At 46.1% G+C, this 26,383-nt stretch overlaps 1 protein-coding gene across 2 annotated transcripts in view; it reads left to right on the top strand.

Moving 5' to 3' along the window:
• The window catches only part of Akap12 (A-kinase anchoring protein 12), an 87,651-nt gene that overhangs the window by 49,082 nt on the left and 12,186 nt on the right, over positions 1–26,383 (top strand). The window contains exon 1 of one of the 2 annotated variants that reach the window (XM_057761602.1): positions 12,729–12,891. The exons of the other annotated variant lie outside the window; for it this stretch is intronic. Coding sequence (XP_057617585.1) covers positions 12,867–12,891 — 25 coding nt within the window. The 5' untranslated portion in view covers positions 12,729–12,866. Of the gene's footprint in view, positions 1–12,728; positions 12,892–26,383 lie in introns of those variants that run through there. 2 annotated transcript variants of the gene reach the window in all.

The raw sequence follows: 26,383 nt of genomic DNA, 5'->3' as shown, positions 1-26,383 counted from the left end.
AGGCCAGCTTGGGATACGTAATGAGTCTCAGAGTTCTTCTGATACCAATTTTCTGTATTTGATTTCACTGTTGTGATTCAATACTCTGACGAAAGCAATTTCAGACAGGGTTTACTGTGACTCAAACAGTCCCCGTGGCAAGGAGGTTGTCAGCAAGAGCTTGACACTGGTCACATGGGGTCTGCCACCAGGAGGCTGAGAACAGTGATGCAGTTCTCAGCTGGCTTTTACTTCCCTGCAGCCCAGACAACACGCCCAAGGAATGGCACCCCCTTTTGTAGTGGTTCTTGAACCCCAATTAACCTAATGAAGATAATCCTTCACAGGCAAGGACAGAGGCTGACCCAATCTAGAAAATCCCTCATCCGTGTGCCTTGGAGGCCTAGGTAGTTCTAGGTCCTGTGAACTTGATGGTTAGCATCAACCATTGCCACTCAAGAACTGACTGGCACCAGCTTTAGACAGACAGATGTAAATGTTCCCCATTGCAACTTGCTTTCTTTTTCTGAAATCAAGAAATACCGATAATTCAATGACATAGACATTTTTTTCCTAGTAAGATTTCTGCCTGGCCTCCCTCCCTTCTTCCTTTTCTCCCTTACCTTAGAAACTGTAAGTGATAGAACGGTTGACTAAATATATTCTAAACTGAAAAGTAGATTATACAGGTGGGGAAACAGGGGGCTATGGAACTTCAGAGTGAGCTTTTGAAATATTTAGCTAGGTGGTGGTGGTGGTGCACACTTTATTTATTTATTTATTTTTTAAGATTTATTTATTTATTATTTATACAGCATTCTGCCTCCTTGTGTGCCTGCATGCCAGAGGAGGGTGCCAGATCTCATTACAGATGGTTGTGAGCTACCACGTGGTTGCTGGGAATTGAACTCAGGACCTCTGGACTAGCAGCCAGTGCTCTTAACCTCTGAGCCATCTCTCCAGCCCCCTGGTGCACACTTTAAATCCCAGCACTCAGGAGGCAGAAGATGGTGGATATCTGTGGGTTTGAGACCAGTCTGGTCTACAGAAAGAGTTCCAGTACACCCAGAACTCCACAGAGAAACCTTGTCTCGAAAAACAAAACAAATTTTACTTATTTACTGTGTGTGTGTGTGTACATATATACCTGCCCCATACCTGCTAGGCAGGTGCCCTACCTCATGGCTACTGCCTCTGTTTCCTTTCTGAGATTTGCCTTATTGCAGAGTCTATGTACCGAAAACGACACTTCTCCGTCTTCCTGGTCATGTGTGTAAAAGAACAGTGGTGTTTGCTTTCGGTCGCTTTTCTTCACATGGGCATTGCACAGTTGGCACACCCAGAGCTGAGGGCATTTTATGCCAACAGCAATGGCCGTGGCGTTTGTCCTCCACTGCTTTGTAGTTTGAAAGAGTTAGCCAGGTGAGCCAATGCATGGCATGCGCATCCCAGAATGGTAGAGAGGCTGCATACAGGGTAGTATTTCCATTACATGTTCCGAGCCTGCAGCTCGGCCTCCTCCATCGCCAAGGGCCTTGGTTAATGCTGAGGTCTCCAGAGAGTCTAGTCCTCATTTCACAGTAACCCACTTTCCTACAGCTCCACGCTATCCCCCAAGTGCAGGCGGAAGTGGAGGACTCGCTACTCAATTATTTAATGGCTGAATTTGCCGCATCGTGGAGAATTCATTTGGTGATGGTGCTTATATTGTCACTGGTTTTATTGAGTCTGAGCTTTCCTATCCCTGGTGCTGAATGCCTTTGGGATATGGAAAGGCCAACGGTGGCCGCTGCGTAATTACCGTCTTCCTTGTGAGTCTGTTACCTTAGCTTTATCTGGAGCTTTATCCATAGCTTTATCTGGAGCACATGTGCGCTAAGACCTGCTCTTGGTCCCTGTGACAAAGACCCCACACTTGCTTTTTTCCTAAGGGGTGCTTTCACTTCTCAGAAGAAATATTTTATGATTTCTATTTCAGCTTGTGACATAATCTTGCTTAGATTTTTAGGAAGACCTGCTGGCCACCCCCATTATTCTCCATTCTGCCCGTTTTTCTTGGTACCAGCTGTTAACATCTGGCATCTGATGCCTCTCTCCATTCCTCCCTGATGGAGAGTAGGGTCAGGGCTGGGGCGCTGATGAAGGTGCTCCTTCCCTGTAGTTAGATGTTGCAACCTGCTTTTCTTTATTTGTGTTAAGAGTCTCCCTGTCTAGCTTAAGATGACCTCAAACTCAGGGTAGCCTTCCTGCCTCTGCCTGGACAGTTCTGCCATTTTAGGTGCAAGTACCGGGCCTGCCAGTACCTTGGCTTTTTGGCTCTTGTTGCATGGGGTGAAAGAAAGCTAGAACCCTTCCACAGCTCCCAGCTGGGCCCTAATGTGTGCTTCCTGCTGGCGCGCATCTGCAATCACCCAGACTTGTCCATGAGTGAACAAGGATTCCTGGAAATATCTGTGGACAGAGGGAAGGCCTCCTGCCGGCAGCACACAGTTTGTGTCCAGATCCAGTAATGGTGCACGGTGTTTTCTCAAGCTCTGTCCTGTTGTGTTGGTGGTGTTTTGAAAACTGAAGAGCGCTAATGCAAAGTAAGCCTTGAACTTGGGTGAGAGTCCTTCACTGTGCTATCCCTCCCTGCTCCCTGCTGGTGGTGGAAGAGCCCAGGCAATCCTCCTGTCTCAGCTTCCCAAGCTGGGTGATAGGTGCATGCCACCGTGCCCTGCTTCTTTGTCCTCTTTCTAAATTATTTGATTAGAGAAGCAAAACTCAAGATGAAGGTATTTAATTTCATACACACACACGTGCATGTGACCTTCGTTTGACCGTGGAGTCCGTTTCCACCTGTAAAATGAGCGTTCTCATCCATCTCCAAAGCCTGACTCATCAGTATTACCCCTTTGGGCCAGAAACCACAAAGGATTAGCTAACGTAGACACCTGAGCATCCTGGGTCAGGTGCTTAAAATGTCATTATGCATATTTAGAAAATGATTTCTTTGATTTTTTTTTTCTCAACCTGATGCTAAAAGTCATTTTCTGGATTTGAAATTTTAATTTTAATTGGATGAAAGGTTTGGGAGGGAACATTGTAGTCAACAATAGCTTGCTTCGGGGTCATCTAGGGGTGAGAAAAGGAGGTTAGCGGCTTTATAGTGAGTGTGGTCCCAAGATCTCACATGGATTTCTGGTGCATTTGTTCTGCTGAGCTCCTGGAAGGTTGGGACTGAACAGGAAGGACAGATGGAAAAGATGTTGACAAAAGCCATTGCTTCCCTGCCAGCTAACTCTGGAGGTGTCACCTATAGAAGGCTCAAGTTTCCTGCCGTTCTGCCCCCTGCACTGTTTGGAGCTGTGTGTTTTGCCGGGGTGATTGGGGAGGGCAGCGAGTGTGTTCTGTTAGCTGACTTTCTGCCACTATGAAGAAATACCCAAGGAAGTTAACTGGCAAAGAGAAAAAGTTCCGTTTGGCTCCTGCTCTGTAGGCTGTAGTCTCAAGACTGCAGGCATCTATTGCTTTGGGTCTGGTCCAGATAACCAGGACCAGAGCACGTGAAGAAATGAGATGCTCACCTCATGCTGGGAAGCAAAATGAACAGGAAGGAGGCTGCCCCATAATCCATTTCAGGGGTGTGCCCCAATAACTTAAGGCCTCCCACTACGGTCCCCCTCCTGAAGGCATGTGGTGCCCTCCAATAACACCACAGGGGGGGTGGATGTCCAGCATCCCAACCGTAGCAGTTAGGCAAGGGAAATGTATTCTCTTGGTTTAAAAGTCAGCCTCTGGGCCAGCAAGATGGCTCAGCAGGTAAAGGCATTGCTGCTCAAGTCTGGCAACCTGAGTTCAAATCCCTGGAACTCACATGCAGACACGCAGACACATAAAATCAATACATGACAACCTCAAGGCTTTCCCATTTGAGGCCAGCTTGTTTTACATAGTGAGTTCCAGGCCACCCAGGTCTCTAAAATAACAACAACAACAAATTTCTTTACCCCAGCTTGTGCTAGTACTTTTGAGGTATTTTTTAATTGTGCTATTATTGCTCAAATGTCTGTTTAGAGTAAAGTCAAGTAGTCCCTAGCCCTCTGGTGATATGTGCATTAGTTATTGAGGTGAAAAAATAATATATGATTAGTCTAATAAGTGTATCTTTTTCTCTTTTCTTTCTTTCTTTTTTAAGATGGGGCTATCTGTAGACCTGACTGGCCTAAAATTCAAGAAATCTCCCTCCCTCAGCCATCCAACTGACAGGATTAAAGCTATGTACCACAATGCATGGCTGCTTTAATGTATCTTGAAATATTTAAAGTTTTGTGTGTGGGGGTGTGTGTTCGTGTTATATGCTTATACAGAGGTTGCCAGAGTTGGGATTGGAATTGGGATTTTTTTCTGCATCATATGAGTCCCAGAGATTGAACTCAGGTCACCAGACTTGACAGCAAGTGGTTGTTGTTTTGTTTTTTGACTGAGCCGTCTCTCCAGCCCTCAACTTTAATTTGTCTTAACATAGGTGTGTCATGTGTAGAAAAGTGCCAAACGTGTGTCCATTACCTCACTGCTATAGCAAAGCTCTAGACCAGATGACATCCAGACAGACCTTTGTCCTTCTCAGAGTCTGGTGAACAGTTTTGAGGACTCCTGGGGTCTCTCCTCGGCTTGCAGGAGACTGCTTTTCTGCTGACCCACGTGTCCTTTCTTCTGCATTCCTGGATGTTTCCACGTGTTCAAATTTCTTCTCATGAGGAGGACACCAGATAGTTTGGGTTAGAGCCCACCCTAACTGACCTCATTTAAAAATTTGGTTTAATTAATTAATTAATTTATCTATCTTGGTTTTTTCGAGTCAGGATTTCTCTGTAGCTTGGAGCTTGTACTGGAACTAGCTCTGTAGACCAGGCTGGCTTTGAACTCACGGAGATCCGCCTGCCTCTGCCTCCCTGGTGCTGGGATTAAAGGCATGCGCCACCAACGACCAGCTTTGTTTTTTTTATTTTTAAGAATTCTCAGCCAGCCAGTGGTGGTGCACGCCTCTAATCCTAGTGCTCTGAGAGGCAGAGGCAGACAGATCTCTGTGAACTCAAGTGTGTTGTACAAAGTGAGGTCCAGGACAGCTAGGGATAAACAGAGAAACCCTGGAGAGAGAGAGAGAGAGAGAGAGAGAGAGAGAGAGAGAGAGAGAGAGAGAGAGAGAGAGAGAGAGAGAGAGTTTCCCCATGCTTGTCTTGTTCTATAGCCCAGACTAATCTCTAGGTAGAGCCACCGTTCTTGGCTCAATTGCCTGGGATGCGGCTCAGTTGGAGTGTTTATCTAGCATACACAAAGCCCTGGCTTCTACCCCAGAACCACACAGTTGGGATGTGCTGGCACCTGCCTGTGAAGAAGTACTCAGGAGACCCTCAGTCACATTAGTCCCATTCAAGGCCAACTTAGGGTGCATGAGATCTTGTCTCTAAAAGGAGAATCCCTACCCAAATAAGGTACCAGGTGGTGGGAGAGAAGTTACCCTGTCACCATCCCTGTGGTTGTTAGACCAAAAGTCAAGCTTGGGACCAAGAAGCCTTAGTGGAAGACAGCTGTGAGGATGGACGTCAGGTCCCTGCCTTCTATTGCCTCCTCTTTTGGGGAGTTTTCTCCATAAAAGGAGGCCTGAATGTCTGCCTCCCGGCTGCCCTCTCAGTCACTTCCTGGGCAGAGCGCGCTCACTTCCCTTTCCACTACAGGCAGCCCTGTTTGCAGGCATCCGACATGTCTTTCCTTTTATCTGTCCTAATGTCTCCAGAGAAAAGGACTTACGGATATTTCCAGCAGGAATATGCTCCATGGAAGCCTTCCAAAGCTAGCTAGATTTCACTATTACTTGGTAGTTCTCGTTTCTAAGTTGATTTCTCAATCTCTTTAAGACAGGAGAGTAAAGTCAGACATGGTGCTGTTTGCTGGGAATCCCAGAGGCACTTGGGAGGTAAAAGCGGGAATGATGGTTCAAGGTCCCCTTCAGCTACATATTGAGTTCAAGGCTAACCTGGGATACATCAGACCTTATTAAAAAAAAAAAAAAGTTGGGCAGTGGTGGTGCACACCTTTAATCCCAGCACTTGGGGGGCAGAGGCAGGCAAAATCACTGAATTCAAGGCCAGTTTGGTCTGCAAACAGGACAGCCAGGACTGTTAAACAGAGAAACCTTGTCTCTAAAAACAAACAACAAAAAGGGCCTTCACCTCTGAACCATCTCGTTGAAAGTGAATTTTCAGAATTTTCAGCATGTGTCTGGCCCTAAATTCAATTCCCAGCATAACAAATACAAACAAACAAAACTGCCCAGAAAGTCAATCAAGAGTCTCCATGGCTGGAGAAGGCCTTCACGGGGCCCTTACCACCATGACATGCTAATCTCAGACTTCTAGACTTAGTTAATGGTTAAGAAATGGACACCGCTTGTCTGGGAGCTGCGTGCCGGCTGTATGGTACTTTGTATCATTGCCCAAGACGGCTAAGAGCCTCAGCAAATGAATTTGTTTTCATCACAATTGTCAAATCTCCACTCCAAGTGTTTCCCTTGCCAAGTTAATTTCCGCTCAGTGTGTTCAGACACACTGGGATTCCATCACAGTCAGCATGATGGATGCGCTGCTGTCCAACCTGCCGCCATCCAGACCTAAGCCCTAATGTGGTTCCTGGAGACTTCAGCCTCCTGAAGCTCACGGAAAAGACCCTCTACCGCACGTTTCCATTCAGTAAGCTCGAAATCTAGGTGACTCACTTGGGGGAAGTTCCTTCCCCTCTTCTGTTAGACACTGCCCTATTGCTGTGAAGAGACGCCATGACCACGGCAGCTCTTATAAGAGAAAGCACTTAACTGGGGACTTGCTTAGGTGTCAGATGGTCTTTCCATTATCCTCCTGGTATGGACATGGAGGGAGCATGTGGCACACGTGGTGCTGGGTTAGCAGCTTCGAATTAGGTCCTGATCCCAAGGCAGAGAGAGAGAATACTGGGCCAGGTGTGTTCTTTTGAAACCTCCAAAGCTACCCCTAGTGGCACAGTTCCTCCAACAAGGCCCTACCTCCCAATCCTTCTCAGATAGTGCCACTCCCTGAAGACAAAGCATATATATATAATATATATAATATGCATATATGTATATACACGTATGTACACACATGTGTGTATATACACACATATACATACATACATACAAACATATAAACTTTTTCCTTTGTGCTTTCCAATGTAGCTACTAGAAGGTCTGAGGCTGCCATCATTGTTGAGGTAGACACTGCTATAATGCAGAATTAGGGAGTGTCATGTATACACTCGCCATTATTTCTTCTGCATCTGTAGCCTCAGATTACACCTTATTCCCACTCCTTTTAAGACTTAAGGAAAAATGGGGAGTGGCTCAGTGAATGAGGTGCTGCCTATGTATGCAAGCATGAGGATCCCAGCACCCTCATAAAAGCGGGGTGCAATGGCTCATGTCTAATTCCAGCACTGGGAGGGTAGAGACGGATGGATCCTGGGCTCTTGCTAGCCAGACAGTCTAGCTGAAATGACAAGCTCCTAAATCACTGAGAGAACCTGTCTCAAAAATAAGGTGGAAAACAATGGCAGAAGACGTCAGGCATTGTCTTCTGGTGGGTGTACACACACGCACAAGCACATACAACACACAGTCACACTAGCAAATAATTTTTATTTGGGACTACATCACATATACCTTTTATTCTGAATAAATAGGTGTGGGTTTGGTTTACTAACACTCTTAATCCCAGCATCCAGAAGGCAGGGACAAGTAGATTTCTGTGAGTTCCAGATGTGGGAGTGTGCAACCAAACCCAGGTCCTCCATTGGAGTAGCGCACACTCTTAACTGCTGGTCCATCTTTCCAGCCCTCCTTCAAATTGAGTTTTTAATGCTTATTTTCCCCCACGCTCCTTAAGCAATTTAAATTTCCATGCTCTCCAGATTATTTATTTGGATTTTTCAAATTTAGATAACCATATCTATGTTAACGTGTCCAGTGCCTCTGGACCGTAAAATTCTATTAGCCCGCACCGTTGCTGCATAGGCAGAGACCTGAATGCGCAGAGCCCCGTAAAACCAGCCATCCTGTCATTAAGTTGGCAATTACAGATGTTCGGTATAGCCTTTATTAGCCTTTAATCCCAGCATTCGAGAGACAGAGACAGGCAGATCCCCGAGTTTGAAACCAGCCTGGTCTATAGAGTGAATTCCAGGACATCCAGCACTATTCAGAAAAACCCTGTCTAATAATCAACCTATATAGTGTATTCTTTGAGGCTGCGGATTCCATACCTAATCAGCCAACCATGGAATCAACTAGCCTCAGATCAAACAATCTGCATGCTTATGCATGTGTGCATGCTAGTGTGCTCTCTGAACACGCGCAGACATTTTTCCCTGCCAGTACTGCTAAGCAATACAGCATGACCACTGTTAGCCAGGGTTTGCATTTTGTTAGGTGTTATGAGTAATCTAGAAGCGATTTAATGTTTACTATTGAGATCCAGGCATGAGGACACACATCTGAAATCCCAGCACTGGGGAAACCGAGGTAGGAAAGTGGCGATTGGAGCCTAACCTGGGCTATCTATACAGTAAGACCCTGCCTCAAAACAAACAGAAACACAAAGCCGGGTATAAAAGTGCGTGCTTTTGTTATTCCAGCACTTGGGAGGTAGAGATAGGAAGATAAGGAATTCAAGGCTAGCCTGGGCAACAGAAGGAAGCTATTATGTCAGAACAGACAAACAAGACACTCCCCCCTCAACGCACGAAGTGGACAAGTCAGTCCGTACTGTGCAGTTGGAGTAGAACCCTGCGGTGTGCAGTGTCCTGTGTAACCTTCAAGACAGGGATGCATACAATGAGACCAAATATGCTGAGTCACCAGATAATATCACTATGCCCCAAAGGATCTCAGGAACCTTTCTCTGCTCCCAAACATCAGTCTAGGGAAGGGTGTACCCTGGACAACAACGTTCATAACTGAAGCTGGCAGGGGCTGCTTGCCTCCAGAACAAGACTTCTTATCAAGACATAGGTATATGGGAAACTTTTTTCATTTCTAATTGTGAGTCCCCCCCACCCCCCAACTGTGGTTTTCTTTAGTTTGTCTTACGTCTTTGTGTCATTTTTCCCCCATGCGACAAAGTATACATAAGTTTTATTATCTTAACTTTTTGCATGTGGAGGTTGTTTGGGGTTGAGATACAGTCTTGCTAGGTAGCCCTGGCTAGGCTAGTTTTTGATATGTAGCCTAGGTCGGCCTCAAAGGTGGAAGTTCTTTTACCTCAACATTCTAGATCCTGGGATTATAGGTGTAAACCACCAGTTCTGACTACCTTAACCACTTTTCAAATTTTTATTATATGTGCATGGTTGGTTGGCCTGCACATGTATCTGCACTGTTTTGTGTGTCCCTGATGTCTTCAGAAACGAGGAGAGGACATCAGGTCCTTTGGAACTGGAGTTACAGACAGCCGTGAGCTGCCTTGTGGGGTCTGAGAGCTGAACCTGGGTCCTCTGCAAGAGCAGCCAGGGTTCTTCAGCTCTGAGCCAGTCCTCCTGCCCCCACCGACTTCAGTCATTTGAATCACTGCTATTTCCTTATGGAGATGCATTAAACTTGTTTACCCTGTGTCAGTTGATAGACGCCAAAGCTGCTGTCACTCTGTTCCCGATGTCACCATGAACTGGCATGTCTGACTTTTGCTGTGGGTGTGTGTTCTCATTTCTCTTGGGCGTATACCTGTTGCTGGGTCATCTGGCAACTGTTAGACTTTGGGGAAGTCCCAGGCATTTTCCAAATCAGCCTTGTTGTTTTCCTTGCTGCTGGCAGCGGTTTTTCATTCCCTGTTATTGCTGTCATTTGGTTATTAACATCTTGGTGGGTGTGAAGTGGTTTTAATTTGCATATTTCTAGTGGATAATGGTGAACATCTTTTCATGAGTCCGTTGATATTTCTATCTGATTTTTCTTTATTTTTTTAATTAAAAAAAACTTTTCTCTTGAGATTTTTTTCTTTACTTTTATGTCTATGAGTTTGCCTTAGTGTATGTTTGTGCAAGTCAAGCAATGGTGGTATATGTCTTTAACCCCAATTCTCGGGAGGCAGAGGCAGAAAGATCTCTGTGAGTTTGAAGCCAATCTGGTCTACAGAGTGAGTTCCAGGACAGCTGAGCCTACACAGAGAACTACTGTCTCGGGTGGGTGGGGGGAAGAAGAAATGAAAAGAAATCTCTCTCTCTCTCTCTCTCTCTCTCTCTCTCTCTCTCTCTCTCTCTCTCTCTCTCTCTCTCTCGACCTGGTTGGCCTTGAACTCACAGAGATCCAAGGACTGGGATTAAAAGCATGAGCCACTACCGTCCAGTTACAAACTTCTTAAGATTTTAGAAATCCTTCCTGGTGTTGTTTCTAGATGGCATCTCCAGCTCTCCCCTTCCTTCCTGGGGCTCCGCACATGAGCTGTTAGGAACAGTAACTATATACGGAACACCATGAGTCCCTAAGAGTCACGCTCTCCAGGTATTGCACCATACTATTGCCCCTCTGTGCCCCATCTTTTCCTAGGCCAGCTTTTCCTTGGTTTGGCTGCCACTCACAACTGAGATTCCTGAGGCTCAAGACAGCATCTGATTGGCTCCCAGTGGGTTTCACTCCACAGAAATGGAGCAAGAACTTGGCGAATATTTGTTGGTGGAATCGTACAGATTTAAGAAAACAGCCCCTCCCCAACACACACACACACACACCTATTATCCACCAAATGATGACCATATATTATCCTATTCTTTTTCTTCCTACGGTGATGCTGGATTTAAGCAACTTATTTCAACACGAGTGGAATGGAAGAGATGGCAAAGGAAAGTCGCTTGCATTTACTGTGACCTCCTGCCTGAGCTCTCTTTCTGCATTTCTCCTGATTGACAGCCTTTCTTTTTAAGGTCAGACCCAGAGGGCTTGTTGAGCAGCCCTGCCAACTCCTTGTACACCGTCCATTGCTCTGCCTTCTGGCATTAGCTGCCTCTCTAAGAATTTCATTTTAGACGTGTAGGTATTGATTGTCTCCCGTGTCGTGAAAGCAAAGAGCGTACAGTCGCTGAGGTTGTTTTGTTTACTTTTTTTTTTTTTTAAACTTCATTTTGTGTCTGGGTTTTCTATCTAGGGAATTTCCCCCTTAGCTATTGCAGTAGCATTAGAATTGGAGTCAAAAGGGAAGGTGTTAGTGATACGATTATGTCAGCCGGTGAGTCCGGAAGAGCCTGGTTGCCTGTGCTGAGAAGTGGAGTCAGTACCTCCTGAGGCCCCCGGGGGGCTTCGGGACTCCTGGGACACTCTGGGGAAGTGTCTTGTTTAAGGCAGTCGCCTTTGCCTCTAGGGGCTTCTTATCCCTCTACACACAGTTGGGATAGGTGTGTGTGGTTGGGTGGTGACTGAGCTGCCTGGAACCCCACCTGTTGGAAATGCAGAGAGAGGGCAAAGGTCTGTTCCCGGGTCTTAACCAATCAAGATAAGGCCTTGCTCACCTTGACTCACAGCCCCGTTAGGTGTTGGTCTGGGAAGCTGTAGGAAATTGCCTAGCGGGAACTGGCCTTTTCTTCTGCCTTCCTAAGCCTGAACATGGTGCGTCGCGCCCTCTGGTGGCAAGAAGGAGTGGCCATAAGCCATGTGTGACAGGGCTTCAACATCTGATTTTTCTTTAGCCCCCCTCCCCCGCGTCCCTTGTCTTTGCCCACTCTTTTCCACACTGATACCCACGCTCCAGGCCCCTAAACAGTCATGAATAAGGCCTTCAGGTCTGAGGAGAAGAGCGATAACAAAACCTTTCATTTCGGGGTGTGGATAGGCTGTTTGCTCAGACAGACAAGGCACGCAAGCTGTGATAAAATAGGAAAAAGAAGAAAAGAAATCTCCGGGTGTCTAATGGACCTTTCCCAAAAGGAGACCCAGCTCATTTATTACTTGTGTCTTCGTGGAGAAATAATCTCAAGACTAACGGAAAAGGAAATACCGAGCTGCCTGAATTTTAATACGGCTTCTGTTTTATTTGCTGTACGTTAGAGGCAGGAGAATGTTGGTGTGCTTTGAGCCAAATCTTTAGCTCATTTCTACCCTGTAAAAGGGAAAGACCTAAGACTCAGACATTTCTGCTTTTGAAAAAGTTGTCCTGAGTGAATTCTGAAGAGTTGCCTTGCAACACCCTTCGCGAAAAGCCTGGGGAACAGGATTGCAGAGAAGCTGTGGATCTTCACACCGACCCGTGTGTAGGAAACAGATGGCAACATATAAAATACCATAGGCTTTAAAAGGGGAATGCCGTTTAGCACCGCACCCGCCTTTAAATCAGCTGAAGGACACAGAACACGGCGTTAAAAATCGGAGAATTTAATATCTGTGCAGTTATCGCCTTTACAAAATTTTAGAAGTTTTGAGATGCAGGAGTCAGTGCCAGGAATGAAATCACCGCTTGGATCAAATACTGGTTCTTGGGGTCTCGTTCACCCCAGAGACTTTAGAAAGGTCCCTGGGCTTGTCGCTGTGGACCACGCACAGAGACGAGCGGGGTAAAATGGGACATGTGACTTCCCTGGGTCGTGCGGCCAAGTCTGGGCAGAAGTGTGGGCGGGAGGTCCTGTGGGCGGGGCCTTGCCTGGGCGGGGCCTGGGGCGAGGGCGGGGTCCTCCTATAATTAGCGGAGAAGCGTCTCCCGTGCTCATTGCTGCACCTCTAGGGCGCGGGAAGCTCCCTGGCGCTCTGAGGGTGGTTGGGACTTCGTTCCTTCTGATCACACCGACGCCTTGCTGGGTTAGCAGGGAGGAGACGGAGGTTTCTGCCAGCTGCCGCAGGAGGGCAAAGACTGTTTTTAAATATGCTGGGGACCATTACCATCACAGGTAAGACTTCGTTCTCCCTCGGTGGCAGGAAAGTACTTTTTCTTCCTGCAGATGTGACTCTCAAAGGAGAGTCTCAAATGGTGAACAGTGACTGGAACTTTTTTGTCTCTCAACTTCTCTCCCTGCACTTTCCTCAGGAGAGCGTTTCGTAGTCCCGCAGGAACCAATGGACCCATGCTTTATTTTTATTTAAACCAAAATCTTCCTGGAAGCGCTAATGGAAAGATGCATTTAGTTGGGGGCCATATCCTTTCTTTACCCTTGGGGAAGTGGGAGGGGACTGTTGAGGAGCCATGGCAGTCAGCTGAACTGAAAACGTGTCATATTGGCTGCCGATAACCTGTTTTAGTTAGTCTCAATTTTAAAAGCTCCTGTGTCTGAGAAATTGCAAGTGTTTGGGGCTTTCTGGTGCATGCTATTAAGAACGTTGGGGTGAAGTCGTGTATCAGACTAATGTTTTAGTTTAGTTCTGGCTTAAGTGGCTGGCATTAGTAAAACCATAGTTCCTAAACCTATAGCCGTTAAGATGTTAGTAAAAATCGTCATAAAGAAATGAAATTTATTTTTTCCTATGCTTGTTTTCTAGGAATCTAGTTGTACGGGTCCTGATGGAAAGCCTGCTTTATAGAGGGTGGGCTGTTTGCTTTTGATCGTCTTGGGCATTTGTGCTGTGGCTGGGCTTCTTAGGGGACTGTGTGTTTATGTTTTCTTTCCCTTTCGCCCCCTCAGAAATTAAACTCCACTTGCTAGCTTACATTTCTAAAAACAGCTCTGATTTAAACATTTTGAAATGGGCATTGCCAAATCTGTTGTCTTAAAGTGGGGCATAAGTGTTTTCTCTATGTAACTGCCCCCCCCAAACTGTGTCTCCCTGTGGAATTTTAAATGAATTCAAAAGTTAGCAAAGCTAAAAATATCTCTCACTTCCTATAGTTTAGCTTGTTTATGCTGAGGGCTCCTTCATAGTCTGTCTGTCCACTCTCGCTTGTCTTTCTACCAGTGACCGGTGTGGAAATTTATGAAACCTAGACAATAATAGATACACAGAACTTTAACATGTAGATGTCTGTGTCAGTCTGTGTGTGGATATGTGGGTGCAGGTGCCCGCCCTCTGAGGCCAGAGATATTGGGTCCTCTAAAGCCTGCAGTTACAGGCGCTTTTTTTTAGTTGCCTGGCTTTGGTGCTAGGGTCTGATTCTGGCCTCCGCAAGAGCTGTGCGCTCCTTTAACTGCTGAGCCCTCTCTCCAGCCCCCAAGTCATTAGTTCTTACATGGATGAAACAGTGTTTAGAAGGGGGTCTGTAAGATCTCACTTTCTTCTAGTATTTCTCAGTATAAGGTGTTGCTTTTGTGCATTCAATATTTTATTAGTTTGTCACATGCTCAGTTTCTTGGGCAGGAGGGGGTTCAGTGGGTTGATGGACTAGATTAGTGGGGTGATTAGATTAGGAGGACTGTCCAATTTTTAAGGTACCGTCAAATGGTTGGATCTATTGCTGTCTAGAATATACTTCACAGTGTGTAATGTTGCATGGTTTTGTGCTTTTTGCTACTAATCAGAAACTGCACAAGAGGCTGGGCATGGTGGCGCATAGATACATACATACATTTGGGTCCCAGATCTCTGGAGGAAGAAGCAAGCTGAGTTCTGTGGGTACAGGACCGGTCTGGTCTACTCTAAAGAGTTCCGGGAAAGCTGGTATAACACAGGAAGACCCAGTATAAAGGAAGAAATAATAATGAAAGAAAAAGAGCACAAATCTTTAATGGCAAGGGGTTGGAGATGTAGCTCAATTGGTAAAATGCTTGATGGCATGCCTGAAACTCTGGGTTTGATCCCAAGCCCTGCAGAAACTCGGCATGGTATCACAGTCCTGCAGTCCTACCACTGGGAAGGTGGAGACAGGAGGAGGATCAGGAGTTCAAACCCAGGCTGGAATACAAGAGACCTTGGAGGGGGGGGAGCAGAAAAGTTAAGAGCAAGGAGGCTTCTTCAAAGGAAATTTCAGTGGCTGTGTGGCTGTTTTTCTGGGCGGTAACTGATTAAGGAAGATGTGTTTTCAGTAGTCTTTAGTCCTCAGGATCTTGAAAAGCAGCCAAGGAAGGCTTGGAGCTACTTGTTTAAATAAGAAGAGAGTGTTTCTGTAGCATTCAAGGAGGAGCCCGGTGCTTAAGCTTCTTAATCACTGACAGGGTTTATGGGTGCGTGTAGGGACGACTGAGAAATATCTTTTCACCTCTGAAAGCAGGAGAAACTTTAAAGACCTGTTCATGGCCTCTCTTCCAGCTCACACAGACCCTCGAGGTGTAGACAGTACAACCTGAATGAGATCTGACGGATCACTCACCATTCTCGACTCCCATTAGCATTAACTGGGCATAGACACTAGGAAATGGTTGTGATACGGTGGTGAAAGGTTCTCTTTCCTAATGCTCAGAGTGGTTGCACAGACACCCGCATTGCCAGAAGAGGCCGATCCAGTTAGAGATGGTAGGGAGCCATCACGTGGTTCCTGAGAATTGAACTCAGGACCTCTGGAAGAGCAGCCATTGCTCGTAACGGTCAGTTCATCTCTCCAGCCCCCTCATTCTTTTCCTTTTTAAAAAATAGGGTCTCACCTAGGCTAAGATGACTTCAAAGACCCTGTGTAACCAAGGATCACCTTATATACCTCACATTCCTGGTCCTTCTGTGTCACTTCCCAGTGTTGGACTTACAGACCAGGGTTGCCGCACCTACTTTGTGCAGTGCTGGGAATGGCGATCAGGGCTTTGTGCATGTTAGGCAAGGGCACTCTGCCACCCGTGCTAGCCCGGAACTTTTTAATTTTTTACTTTGCATCTTATTTATTAAGTGTGTGTGTGTGTGTGCTCGCTCGCACGCACACGCATCCTTGTACTTCTGTGTGTTGTAGGAAGACAATTTCCTTGTCAATTTTCTGTTTCCTCTGTTGATTTCCCAGGATGCAGCAACTCGGGTCCTTAGGCTTGTTCGGCCAAGTTCCTTTGCCCGCTGAGCCATCTTACTCAAAATAAATAAGTAAAAAATAAAAAATACAATTTTTTTTACCCTTTAAAGTAAAGGTCTCTGTATATCCCTGGCTGGCCTAGAACTTGGTATGTAAGATCAGGTAAGTTTACTTAAACTCACAGAGATCTCTTAAACTCACAGAGATCTCCTGGTGCTGGGATTAAAGAATGTGTCACCACACTCGACCAGAGCTCCTTTTTGAATTAAGAGAAAGTATCTTTCCGCGTTGGAAAGATGGCTCAGCTCTTAAAGGACCTGAGATCTGACCCAGTGTCCTTCCCAGGTGACTCACAGCTGCCTTTAACCTCACCTCCAGGGGTCCGACATCCTTTTCTGGTCTCAGTGGGCACCTGCACTCGGGTGCACGCCCACACACTAACATCCGCATTTGTACATAATCAACAATAAATAAGTCCTTTTTTAAAAAGCACCTTTCCTGCTTTCCTTAATTCACACATTTTTAGAATAACTGATAATATTCCTCCTTGTTAAATTGAGCAAAAGTGTTGTTCTTTTAAATCTCCAAAGTAAACTGGGGAATACAAGTGTAGTGGGTGGGTCACTCCTGTAATCTAGGGGTGGGATCCCCTCTGGTTCAAGGCTAGCCTGGGCTACAAAGTGAGGCCTGTCTTTGAAAAAAAAGTTGGGTAAGATCCAGAGATTTAGTTTTTTTAATTAAAAAATATTAAAGCAGAGAAGCATTCATGCATATTGTAGACAGTTTATAATGCACTTATGCAAATCATTGTGGGGACTGGGGCAACATCCTGTACATAGCTGGTGTAGCATGTTGGCCCTAATCTATGGTGGGGACAGAACAGTAGTCCAAAGAGTTCAAAGGGTTGTATTCTTGATGCTTTATGAATTCCATTGTTTATTCCTAACAATTGTCCTGAAAACCCTGATTCCTGAGCTTTCTCTTCTCCTAAAAGGAAGTTTCTCAAGCCTGATCTCCTAAAGGATCACTTGGCTGATGCTATCTAAGGGCATGCCCTTGCACCTTTGGTGGCCAAAGGCCGCAGGGTAATGATGTCACCTGGATGACCTGGTACTCGGTTTTGCTTCTCTGAGTTAATCCCAGTTAAACAGGTTCTTCTGGCTGGAAGTTCCATAGCTGATGAGCTTTGGAGCTGAGTTGAGCTGGGCGTGTTTTGATAGAAGGGGTGGGTTCAGAATGCAGAGAATTCCTGGAAACGTTCCAGGAGATGGGAGGGGGGGGTTAAACCGTTCCAGATGTCACACACAGAAAGCTGTGCTTGGGGACAGAGAGCACTCACTGGTTATTCTAAACCTGAAAATTGAATGTTGTAGTTTTTGTGGTGTTGCACTGTTATTTTTCTTCTTCTTTTTGGTTGATTTAAAAATTGGTGTCGCCAAAATTGAACAGCTACATTGAGATAAAAGTATTAACATTTTGTGAGGTATAGGAGGTTGCTTTTATTTTTCTTTTACGTTGTGTGTGTGTGTGTGTGTGTGTGTGTGTGTGAACTACTTTCATTTCAGTCTCCTGAGCACGGCCATCTTTTGGCCTTTGTGGGGAATTGGTTCCAAGATCTCCATACAAAATGTGTCCATTAGAAAAGAATTTGTTTTTTTATTCTAACAACCTCTGCCACTGCAGTTTAAACACCCCCGAAGTACTTACGCCACCTAATATACTGTATTAGACTGTCATACTGTCACTCAGGAGCGGCGAGGAAGAAAAGAGGTTGGTACAAGCCCAGTTCAGATCGAGTCCCCCCTGTCCCCCAGAAGATTTTTTTTTTTTTTTGCTCTCAGTCTGGTTGAATATCCATGCATCCTATATTCACGATGCATGTTGAATGGGCTCAGAGGCCAATTGCAGGTAGCATCAATTCTGTTAACATGTCCATTAGTGAGCGTGATGTTGCTTACGCTATCGGGAGACGCAAAAGGCCTGTGGTCCCCACACATAGTTTGTGAGATGGTGTTGCAGGTGCCCATCTGGACCCTTGGAGGGATTATGGTCCCATTCCCCGGCCTTTGCAGTGTCAGTGGCATGGGAGAAGGTGGGTTGTTCGCTGGGACAGTATGAAGATGGCTGTTGCTATTAACTTGGCTTATCTAGTGAACACCCTCATTTGGATCCTGGTGAGACTATGCTGTCATTCCCAGCAGAGCCCCAAGAAGAGTGAGCATCATTTGGACCCCTGAGCACTTGAGGCACGAAAAGCCTTTGTTTCCACTGCGGGAGGATCCCTGAGAGCTGTACTAAGTAGTGAGAGACCGCCTCAGGTATTGATGCATGGACTTTTAGGGGGCAAGGAAATGTACCCCCAAGTCACTGTTGCTTCCAGTGTTTGGCCTTTTAGCTTTCTCTCTCCCTGTCTGGTTGGACAACTCTAAGGCAGATAATTCTGCAGGAGCTGAGGTGTCGTTCAGTATGTGTGTATATATACATATCACATGCTTCCTAGGCAGGAAGCCGAAGACTCAGCTCGCTGCACTGATTGCCCACGAGCAGCACAAGGATCTAATGTGTAAGTCAAGAGTGATAGGAGAGCTGGGCGGTGGTGGCGCACGCCTTTAATCCCAGCACTTGGGAGGCAGAGGCAGGTGGATCTCTGTGAGTTCGAGACCAGCCTGGTCTACAAGAGCTAGTTCCAGGACAGGCTCCAAAACCACAGAGAAACCCTGTCTCGAAAAACCAAAAAAAAAAAAAAAAAAAAAAAAAGTGATAGGAGAGAGCCGGCTCCACAGTTGAGCTGTGATCTGCGCTTAATCCCTGGAGCCCACAGGAAGGTGGGAGGAAGGAGCCCGCTCCACAGAGTTGTCCTCATGGCCTCTACACATGTACTGTGGCTCTCATGCACCTGTCCACACATGGCATGCGTGTACACACACGCAAGAATGATATATTTTTATTCTTTTTTTGTTTTTTTTTTTTGTTTTTCGAGACAGGGTTTCTCTGTAGCTTTGGTGGCGTGATGATGTGTCTGAAAGGTGAGCAGTGACCCTTCTTTCATGGAAGGCTGCCCCAAGAATATTCTTATTTGAAGGAAGGAGAGGTGTTCTTTTGTGTGTGTGTGTGTGTGTGTGTGTGTGTGTGTGTGCCCGCGGACACGCACGCACTTGCAAGACAGAGGCTGAAACAGAGAGAGACAAGGAGACAGGATCTCACTATGTATCCTTGGTTGACCTGAAGCTTGCTACGTAGTCCAGGCTGACCTTCTCAGAGATCCATCTCTCTCTGGCTCTAGAGTGCTGCAATTAAAGCCGCGGGACACCATATCTGTCTCGCTTTATTCCATTTACAGTTTTCTTATTTGCCATCTTCTCCTTTCCCTCCCTTTAGAGCAGTGGTTCTCAACCTTCCTAATGCTGCGACCCTTCAATATAATTCTTCATGTTGGGGGCTGGAGAGATGGCTCAGAGGTTAAGAGCACTGGCTGCTCTTCCAGAGGTCCTGAGTTCAATTCCCAGCAACCACATGGTGACTCCCAGCCATCTATAATGAGATCTGGTGCCCTCTTCTGGTGTGCAGGCATACATGCAAGTAGAATGCTGTATACCCAATAAATAAATAACTTTAAACACAGAAGAAAAACAAAATTACTTTAAAAAATTCTTCATGTTGTGGTGATCACCAGCCATAAAATTATTTCATTGCCGCTTCATAGCTGTCGTTTTGCTGCTGTTATGAATCATAAGGTAAATATTTGACATGAAGGATATCAGATATGTGACCCCTGAAGGTCATGACCCCCAGGCTGAGAACTGCTGCATTAGAAGCTCTTTGGTCTAGGTCTTTTCTCTGGCACCCCCATATCTTTGAGCTTTTTTGTTGTTCTTTTGTTTGTTTTTTGTTTGTTTGTTTGTTTTTTCGAGACAGGGTTTCTCTGTGGCTTTGGAGCCTGTCCTGGAACTAGCTCTTGTAGACCAGGCTGGTCTCGAACTCACAGAGATCCACCTGCCTCTGCCTCCCGAGTGCTGGGATTAAAGGCGTGCGCCACCACCGCCCGGCCTGTTGTTGTTTTTTTTTTTTATTTTGCATTTATTAAAACATTTAGCAGCTTCTCAAGCTGGACCTGGTGGTACATAACCTGTAATCACTGCACTTGGGGAGGTGGAGGCAGGCAATCGCAGTTCAAGGCTAGCTTCAGCTACATAAGGAATTGGGCATGTGAGACCCTCCCAAAAACAAGTCTCTGTTTGCTTACTAAGTATTATTTGTGAATATACCCTGTCAGGGGTTCTGGCTGACCACAGGTAGAGGAGAATGATGTCCGCTCTAGGGATCTCTACTTCCAGCCAGGACTGGGGAAGTAATGGGTGGTTTGAATGTTCCAAGTACTGGTGGACCAGTGACAGCTAAAAGAGTGAAGAATTGTGGGTAAAGGATGGGAGAAAAAACATAGATGAACATGAGGCCCCACCAGGCTCCTGCGAGTCCAATTGGGGTAAGGGACCTACAGTTTTTACATGATAGGAAGGGTAAGAGAACCAACTTGAAACGCTGGCTTTCTTTGCTTAACCCCTCCTCCTCCTCCTCCTCCTCCTCCTCCTCCTCCTCCTCCTCCTCTTCCTCCTCCTCTTTTTCCTTCTTCTTCTTCTTCTTCCTTCTTTCCTGAGTGCTGGGGCTTTTTCGTTCTTAAAGGCCCCAGCACAATTTGTAATTTTGCTGAGTTTGAAAGTGCATGTGGACTGACTCTGTGACTTCAGCTCAGTTCCTGCACCTTATAGGCCGGCCACCAGCAGCTGGCTGGACAACACTGCCCTCTTCTGTTCAAACTCCATCAGAGAGTCACTGCCTGTGTGCTCTGCAGTCTGACCACAAAAGAGAGGACCGACAAACTACTGGAGGAGGGACATAAAAATGAGTCATTAAGCCACAGTTTGGCAGACCATCAAACAACTTATAAAAAAAAAAAAAAGACCTAAATAGTGGTCATCTCTTCACATTGTCTTTATAGGAATCCTTTTTTTCTATAGATTGCCTATCAGTAATTACCTATCTATAGACTTTTGGAATTCACAAAAGTCAGCTAAGATATTGGATATGGTCACGCACATCTCTAGGAAATGCAGGCAGGAGTATTACAAGTTCAAGGCCAGCTTCAGGTATATAGCTAGTTCATATCCACCTCGGGATATAGGAGGCCCTGTCAAAGAGAAACAAACAAAACCCACAAAGCAATAAGCACATTTGTTTGGGGGAAAAAAAACACTTTTAAAGCCATACGAGTTTTTAACCAGCCAGCTTACTAATTACTAATTACTAATAACAGTGTTTCAGTCATAATGTAAAGGGCCAATCTGAGGGCTGGGCATCTGGCTCGCTGGAGAAGTACCTGGGCAGGGGGATGGGCTGACTGTGTCCAGTATGATGCTCTGACCCTTTAGGGGAAGGGAATGCTGTATTTTTCATCTTATCCATCTGCAATCCCAGCACTCAAGCATTACTCTGAAAATTCAAGGGTAGCTATATGTGTGTGAGACGGGAACTCGCTATGTAGACCAGGCTAGCCTAGAATTCTCAGAGATCCACCTTGCCTCTGCCTCCTAAATTCTAGGATTAAAGGCTTGCACCGCCACCACCTGACGATGTACATTTTTGTGTGTGCGCATGCATTCGTGTGAATACTGCTACAATTTAGTGGGGGATCAGAGGATAACTTTGTGGGAACTAGTTCTCTCCTCCTACCTTGTGGCTTCCCTAGGATAAAATTCAGGTCATCAGGATTGGTGATAGGCACCTTTCCTCAATGAACTATCCCACTGGCCCCGTGGAACAATTTGTTCTTGGACAACTTCTTCCATGTTTATGACGTACTAGTGATGCCCATTGCCTCTCCTCCCACATCTCCCTTAGACCCCTTCCATCCAATCTCTGTCGAGCTCCTGCTCTTATCTCTACCAGTGCCTTTTCCAGGCTCATGACTTGGTTTATTTGGTGACCCATTCAGTTTAACCAGGGCCATCTGTGTTGGGTGAGTGCTGGATTGGAAACTGAATTGGAGGTACCCACTGGTCATCCGTGGAAGGCTCTGAAGGTAACGACTCATGATCCTCTCTCTGATCTATATTCCTAGCAAACCTTTTAGTTTAGCAGTGAGAGATAGCCCCGCCCCTTTCCCCAGCCACCCATGCCTGACTGTTCTTATGCAAACCCAGGACAGGTACCTGCAGCTGCTGGACTTTGTGATTGTAGTGGGTGCATCTCGCTCAGAGGATTTTGCATTTTGCAGCCCTTATGTAGAATTTGGGGGGGGGAGTGGGGGTGCCTCTATTTTACTCGTGTCTATCCCCTTTGGTTCAATTTAGGGATTTTACTCTTAGCTGCGATTGTACTGTTAGCCAGAATGCATCATGGGTGACTTTTTCAGGATACTGTGCACAGTGACACTTCTCCCTTACAAGTTATTGAGTGGCCTCCACCCCACCCCTCATCTTTCTCGCTGTAGAACCGGTTGTTCCTCTAGATCTCTCAAAGACACACACATTCCGATTTAGCATCGTCAATACTTCTTGTCTTAGCCAGTTCCCTCCTCCCCCGCTTTGTTTGTTTCAAATTGATGGCCGGTAATCTTGGTGGATGGTATGTGTGTGTTCTTCTGTTTGATTGGTTTATTTTAAAAAGCATGACTGTTAAGCATGAAGGAACCCCACTTTTCACATTCAAACAACCCTAATTGTCGTCTGCTTTGGGCATACAGCAATGTTCCCTCCAAATGTGAGAAATGACAGGTACCAGCCCTTGTTCTTGTCCTGTACTGTTTACAAGTTTAAAACATTGTGATGACTTGGGGGGTGGGAGGAGGTTCACGCTTTGAAAGTGTATAGAATCCAAAAGATGAACTCTGTGCTTGTCTCTTCACACCTGACTCAAGGTGCCACAAGTTAGCCTTCAGTTACCCCAAAGTGCTGTGAGACAGTGGCCACTGACTCATCTGGAGCTAAGGAACCCAGTTTCTTTTTTCTTTTAATTTTTTTTTTTGTATGTGTATTCTGTCTGCATGTATTCCTGCATGTCAGAAGAGGGCATTGAATCCCATTATAGATAGATGGTTGTGAGCCATCACGTGGATGCTGGAAGTTGAACTCAGAACCTCTGGGAGAGCAGCCATTGCTCCTAACTGCTAAGCTGTCTCTCCAGTCCCATCCCCATTTTTTTCTTTTCTTTTTTTTTTTTTTTTTTTTTTTTTTTTTTTTTTTTTTTTTTTTGGTTTTTCGAGACAGGGTTTCTCTATGGCTTTGGAGCCTGTCCTGGAACTAGCTCTGTAGACCAGGCTGGTCTCACAGAGATCCGCCTGCCTCTGCCTCCCAAGTGCTGGGATTAAAGGCGTGCGCCACCATCGCCCGGCCCCATCCCCATTTTTTAAAGAGCCATTTGGATTCATAGAAAAGTTAGCCAGAATTCAAAGTTTCCATGTATCCCTTGTAGGTCTTTTGCCAAATCCTTTCCCAAAGTGGTCCTTCATTTTGAATGTATGATGGAACTTCCCTGCATATATCAACACCCAAGAGTGTGCAGTGTATGGGTTTAGTCCTGGTGGTTTATGTACTATGGATTTTGACAGGTCAGGAGGGTGTATCCTTTCAATATAATTAGTATCAGAAAGTATAGTGTCCCTAACGCTCCCCTTAGTACCTATTCATTCTTCCTTCTCCAATCTCCTGTCAACCCAAGATCTTCTTACATAACTACCGGCTGAGTTCATATGAGTACCAAGGATCACGACTGCCATCTCCCAGGATAAAGAAATGTTTAGTATTGTAATAAACTGACCAGTTGCCCACCCCAAGTCACTATAGGGGCCTTCTCCCTGTATCGCTATTTTTGAAGATTTTTGTGTCTTCTGAGACAGTTGGAAGCTCTGCCTTCAAGCTCTAAGATTTTATTTACGTGGTTATAGGGAAGAACTTGGCCCTGGAAGTTAGTTTTTATAAACAAAGCACTCACTCCCAAGCCCAACCCACTCAGAGATGTGTCCTGTGTGCCTGTGGCCATTTCTCTGAGGGTTAACTAGCTAATCATATATAGGTGGTCAGGAACTGTGGGAGAACCCATTACATAATCGCGAACTAGGGCAGAGGGGGAAGCCCCCACACGTGATCCTAGAACCTTCTGGTGTGGGGGGAGGGGCTTGCCTTGGTCACCTGGCAGACAGCCCCCCCCCCCCCCCGCCTCTGTGACGTACGTAGCCGTCCCCAAGGGTGCCCCTCTCCAAAACCTGGGTGGTCGGCGACGGCGCCGCGGCCGGTTGGTGTCCCGCGATGGGGCAGCCAGGAGCGGCTGACGGGGCCACGCGGGCCGCTTTGCGCGGCCATCCACCACCATGCCCTGGTGGAGTAACTTCTGCTGTAAGTAGAGGGTGTCCTTCCTGTCCTGGCTACGCGCCACCTCCCCCCCCCCCCCCCCCCCCCCCCCGCCCTCGCCCAAAGCAAGTAGCCCTGAGGCTGGGGTTTGTGACACCTCTAGATGGTGGGTGTGGTTTCCAGTCCACTTTCTCTCTGTCTTCCTGAGGTTCACAGCAAGCCAGGATGGAACGCTTAGGTTTTCAATCCTGAGCTCCCTGCTCTTGAAGAGGCCTCGGCCTTGGAGAGAGAGCCCAAACCAAGCCTCCATAAAGGTCATGTACTGCACCTACTAAACCCACCTCAAGCTACCCGGAGATGAGTATAATAGATTTTTAACACAGGGACAATACTTGAGGCTACCCCAAGAGCAGATATCACTGGCCAGACAGAGGGCACAGCCTTCAGTACCATACCCTAGCTTGGAAAAGGGACAGAGGTGGCTGGCAGAGGGAAAACAGAAAATGATTTAAGATTGGAAAGGTCATTGTACTCCTTCGACCCCAGTCTGGAGAGAGCAAGCATGGAGCGTGGAGGGAGGTGGATGGGGTCTATTTGCGTGGGCCGCTGCGTCACAGTGTGTGGGCGCGTGGCCAAGAAATAGTCCAGGCATCGCTGTGGGTTCAAGCACCACAGCGCATGACGTGGGATGGCAGGATGTAGGCTGTGCGAATGCGCGTGTGCGCCACAGGGGTGCACGAGGACATTTCTGTATCCTGTTGGAAACTGACTGAAACGGCCTTGTGCGTGGTAGTTGCTAGGACTAAGCGCAAGGCTCCCTGCCACCAGATGTTCGCCAGCTTGGCTAATTTAGAGGCCGAATTTTTGGAAGTAGAACCTTCCTGTAAGTTCTGTACGGATTGGGGTTGGGGCTGAAGCAGGAGGCCAAGACCCACAAAACTGTGAGTGTCCAAAATTATAGGCAAATGGGGAAAAATGGATGCCATGCGGATGAGGTGGGGTTGCATCTGAATATTGTTCTGACAATACTGTCTAAGATTTTACCTGCACGGGTATTGTAGACTTGTAGGCCAGTTAAGACTTCTTAAGATTTAAGAATCCATAAAGCAGGCCCCTATTGCGTAGCCATTTTTATTGTCAAGAAGCTTTTTGGTCCTGCTAGTTGGCTGGGATACTGTTTGTTTTTGTGTCCTTTAGCTCAACTCTAAGGATTCCAATGCAGAATTAAAAGGGGGGAAAAAGGACGGGGCCTGGAGAGATGCCTCAGAGATTAAAAACACTGTTCTTCAGGAAGACCTGTGTTCCGTGTGTAGCACCTACACCGTGCCTCACAACCATCTCTCTCTCTTCTGATCTCTGAGAGTGGCGCACATGTACATCACATGCAGGCAGAATATTCAGACTCATAAGAATAAAATGCTTTTTTTTAAAAAAAAAAAAAAAAAAAAAAAAGGAAGACGGGCAGTGGTGGCACACGCCTTTAATCCGAGCACTTGGTAGGCAGAGGCAGGCGGATCTCTGTGGGTTTGAGTCCAGTCTGGTCTACAGAGTGAGTTCTAGGACAGCCAGGGCTACACAAAGAAACTCTGCCTCAAACAAACAAACAACAAACAAAATCTAAAAGTATTCCAAATTAAAACTTGGATTTGGGGGGCAATCGTGTGGAATGTTGCACTTTCTCATCATGTTAAAAAAAAATCCCTGCATCTCATAATCCCAGAGAGGGCAATAGGTGATTTTAGTCTTGGGTTTGTGGCAGAATATGCAACTTTTACTTTTACTGGTTATTAGTAAAATTTATTTGATCTTGTCACTGATTGGATCACCCCCCACACTTAGATTACACTCCACAATAACTCACCTTCAAAAAATAAATAATAAATAAAAACAGTTCAAATCTCTCCTTGCATTAGAATATTTTTTAATTAATTTTTTTTAAATTTTATTTTACATTCCAACCACAGTTCTACCCCCTCCCCATCCTGCGTTAGAATATTTGTGAACATTAGGCTAGAGTCTGAGCTTGCCTAGCCCAGGGTTCAATCCTCGGCACAGCATTAACGGGCTTAGTGGTGTATTTCTGTAACCTCAGTCAGAAGTTCAAGGTTATCCTACATCTCCAGGCTGGAGGCCGCCCTGGATATGCGAACTCTTGTCTCAGAATAAATCAAACACAGGAAA

This window comes from Chionomys nivalis, chromosome 2, assembly GCF_950005125.1.
Source record: "Chionomys nivalis chromosome 2, mChiNiv1.1, whole genome shotgun sequence".
Lineage (NCBI taxonomy): Eukaryota > Metazoa > Chordata > Mammalia > Rodentia > Cricetidae > Chionomys > Chionomys nivalis.
The sequence above is the reverse complement of the archived record's forward strand: the minus strand, read 5'-3'. Positions and strand labels throughout refer to the sequence as shown.